Below are 3,933 nucleotides of genomic sequence, written 5' to 3'. Positions count from 1 at the left end.
TGCGCTCTCTTTCTAACCCGTAGTTCTCTCTCTCTCTCCCACCCATTGCAGTCCTGTACTTACACTATTGCGCTCTCTTTCTAACCCGTAGTTCTCTCTCTCTCTCCCACCCATTGCAGTCCTGTACTTACACTATTGCGCTCTCTTTCTAACCCGTAGTCCTCTCTCTCTCCCGCCTATTGTCTCTAGTACCTATTGCGTTCTCTTTCTAACCCGTAGTTCTCTCTCTCTCCCACCCATTGCAGTCCTGTACTTACACTATTGCGCTCTCTTTCTAACCCATTGTCCTCTCTCTCTCCCACCTATTGCAGTTCTGTACTTACACTATTGTTCTCTCTCTTCCTCTCGTTCCGTTTCCTTCTCGCACGCGATTTAATTAAACAGATATGTTCGAATTTTAAGATATGACTAAGCAATCAATTATTTTTCAGTGTAACTGCTATCGAGCATACCATACAATATATCATAAAAATGCACTCTAACCGTTTTTGTACCCCTTTTTTTGTCTATGGGGACGACGCCAATAATAACAATAGAGTTTATCTTTACGGCTGCGACAAAATCGTCCCTTCGGAAAAGCTGAAACTTGTCGAAACATGTTAGAACGCGCTAATACTTAACTAGAGGAAAGGCTTGGGGAAAAGAAATTAAAACATATTATATATATTTTTAAAAAATTTCATATTTTTATTTATTTAAATTTAATACATTTTAAAAAAAAATTTCATATTTATATTTATTTAAATTTGATACAATTCTTTTTGGTGTTGCGACCACCAATTGTATATTTTAAATACATTTTGTAACGTACACTTCTTAGCATGTTTTACACATCGCATGGTATTAGTAACATCTAGATTATTCAGTGATTCTATATCTTCGTAATCGGCATCGAGGGTTTCAATGATCAAGTCGTCACTGTCGAGTATATCGGCCAACCATTGGCGTTTTTCACGTCCTTTAACGTACACAATAGCCTTATTGTTGCCGTTCCATTCCGCACCAATTACAGCCATTGTAATCAGACGTTTCGTCATGCTGTACGGTATCATCCCGTCTTCCCATTGCAATCCATGGTGATAAGTACCCAGCCAGGAAGCGCAATACTTTTCTGATTTTGTCAAGTAATTCCATGGTATGGGGTATGTAAAAATGTAATGAGAAAGAATGGTCCCTTCTCTCAACACAGCCACTTCCTTTGCGACAAATTCCTTTTCAACGATAAATCCTTGCAGATCGACAAACGTTGGTATATTCATGACGAAGGACTTTTCAGACTGTGCTCGATCACAAAAAATCTTGGTTTTTATATCTTATATTGAAAGGGGGGAAGATATTTTATTTTGCAACGTTGTAATTTTACGTAATCTTGCGCACTACGTTGGACATTGGGCTGTATTCAATCACGCGATCGGTATGATAAGACAATAGGCAGTAGTATTCGCGGGCACATTCTCTTTGAATTCAAATTCTAAACGCACATCCACGGTGCCACTTTTGACAGACTCGTTTTGTCGAGAGCAGTCAATGATTACCATAGAAAACATATTCTTAAAAGCATCTGCCTTGAATAACGTTTCATTTCTTTCGCGGAGGATTTGATAGTAAGATGTTCGGAAGCGTACGAACATATCGTACAAAATGGCGGTTCTGTTTTTGTCAAAGTCTAAATTTAGATCATCGTATGGAAAAAATTCAGAATTCAGATAGAGTTCCACGTTGGTTAATTTACAACTGTCGAGGAAAGTTTTATGTGCTGATAGACAGTTTATTGACTTCGTTCAACATAACGTGAGGCATTCGCCACTGTATCTTGAACAATTCAAGTTTCGGCTCTGTCGCTGCATCTTCCACGATGCAATTGTTGTCGTTGCGCGCTCGTATCAAAATCAATTCGTGACGCGCGTTAATTACCACACGTTTGTAATCTTCGCAAAAGCCAAACAACGTTGACAGCGGTACGTAAAAACTAAAATATCCATCCTGTGTTACTAATCTTCTTACATCGTAATCAAACACCGGATGTACAAATCCTGCATTCTCCATTTGACTTGTGAAGTCACCTGAAAACGATGCATAGCTCTTCAAAAGAGTAGTTATTCCAACGTTTCTATTACGATCAATCTCAGAACCATTGAGTTCGTATCGAATTTCCTCAAACATGAACGCCACGCAATTATTTCCAAGCTTCGGCCGCCGTTCCGCATTTTCTTCTTTTGACGTAAGTCTTCCTTCGACATAGAGACAGCTTTCACAGGGTAACGTGTATAAATCCTGCTGTTGTATGGGTATCCTTATTTCATCGCTATGTCCAAACGTTGTGTTCACGTACGGATTGTACGTGTGAAACTCGTACTTGACGATGCGATCGTCAAAGATCGGCTCGCCTCCAAAATCCAAGATATCAGCCATCTCAAATATTTCGTACGACAAAGCCCAATGATTGTAAAAATTTAACGTTCGACGCAGTAAGTTTCTTTCTATTGAACGATCGAATGTTTTTAATCGCCACCGTCCCTCTGTTAAAAATTATGTCTCTCGTCTGTTTCGTTTGCTCGTTCAAAACAAGCATCTCACGTTATCGGTGTTGTATCACTTTATCGCTGTAGCCTTCGCACGTGTAATCTAACGGTGATCTCCTCTCCGCGAAAATTGAGCAATCGTCCGTCTTGATCCACAACGCGAACCGTCAGGTCCGTAATGCTCCGTACGATGATCGGAAGGTAAATGATCTGTGCAGGTCTTTCCGATATCTTATATCCTGGTGGCACCCTCGGCGAAAACTCGTGTATCGTATGTACGCACTTGTCGTTGCTGTATGCACCCGCGGTCACGTTGCATTCAATACGAATGATGTTTACATTGATGATATTTATCGACGTGTTCGATTCATGCCACTGTTGTGGTTCCAGCACGCGATTGTACGAAAATCCAAACAGCGATCCAATGTTGTGAGGTTTGGTAAAATTTACTCGATAAGCGCACTTGATCTCGCTTTTCATCGTATTGTTATTGGCACGAATAGTCAAAGGATACTCTTCATCCTCTTTGCGAAGCTTTTTCTCTCTTACATCGTTGGAACGAGATTGTAGAATTGCACGTCTCAGATACTTGTTTAAGTCTTGTATTTCGTACGATCCTTCGGGAATAACAATTTCCTTGTCATCTTCGTCGAAGTAAAACTTATTATTCGATGAATTTACATTAGATATCGTGTGGTAGGTTTCAAAGTCCGTCAGACCGAGCTCGTAATCACCATCGCTCAAATCTACTGCTGGAAAGTAACAGGCCGCGAGGACGTTACTCTTACCGGTCAGCGTAAACGTCAGTGACATGTTTGAACGAATACTGAGTTGAAACAGTGCGATGTCAGTTCTTAAATTGATCATCAACCATCTGTAAAAACTGTAGGCACAGTTGTCCACAGTTACTTTGATCGTATCGTTGATAAGGCGTACGATTATATTCGATTTGCGTCACGTTCAGATATCGCACCAATTCTTTCGGTGGCCGAAGATTGCCGAAACTGTCAAAGTAAATAACACGATCTCCTCGCTTCGCGTACGCCACCCAATGAGTACCTGATCCCTCGGCATTATCCAAATTTACGATACCGCTCTCGTTTCGATACACTCCCTTTGTCGGTAACGCAGTACGCATAAAAATACCTCTAAAATATGGAATACGCATACGTTTCGCCAGTTGTTGTAGTTGTACGTTGGTAGTTACACCTTTTGGCATTTTTGGCAATTGTTTGACGTTTTTTTTTCCCAATCTTTTTAATTTTTTTCCTTGAGATTCCGCGACCACGCTTGTACTGGGCGAGATAAACTCCATGACGCGATTATGACGTTTCAATTCTTCCAGTTGACGTTGCGCGGCTTTACTATCGTTTATAGCCTTCGCGATTCCTGCCGCGCCGCCGACCAACGA

At 40.8% G+C, this 3,933-nt stretch overlaps 1 protein-coding gene across 1 annotated transcript; it reads right to left on the bottom strand.

Moving 5' to 3' along the window:
* Positions 1–1,749: 1,749 nt before the first annotated feature.
* On the bottom strand, positions 1,750–2,412 carry LOC108781690 (uncharacterized). The gene has a single exon (XM_018549744.1). The coding sequence runs from the start codon at positions 2,410–2,412 to the stop codon at positions 1,750–1,752; it is 663 nt and encodes a 220-aa protein (XP_018405246.1).
* Positions 2,413–3,933: the final 1,521 nt, after the last annotated feature.

Source organism: Cyphomyrmex costatus, unplaced genomic scaffold (assembly GCF_001594065.2).
Source record: "Cyphomyrmex costatus isolate MS0001 unplaced genomic scaffold, Ccosl1.0 scaffold876, whole genome shotgun sequence".
NCBI lineage: Eukaryota > Metazoa > Arthropoda > Insecta > Hymenoptera > Formicidae > Cyphomyrmex > Cyphomyrmex costatus.
The sequence above is the reverse complement of the archived record's forward strand: the minus strand, read 5'-3'. Positions and strand labels throughout refer to the sequence as shown.

Excerpts from the sequence above, each read along its gene's own strand:
- LOC108781690 (XM_018549744.1), bottom strand. The coding sequence starts at position 2,412 with ATGGCTGATATCTTGGATTTTGGAGGCGAGCCGATCTTTGACGATCGC.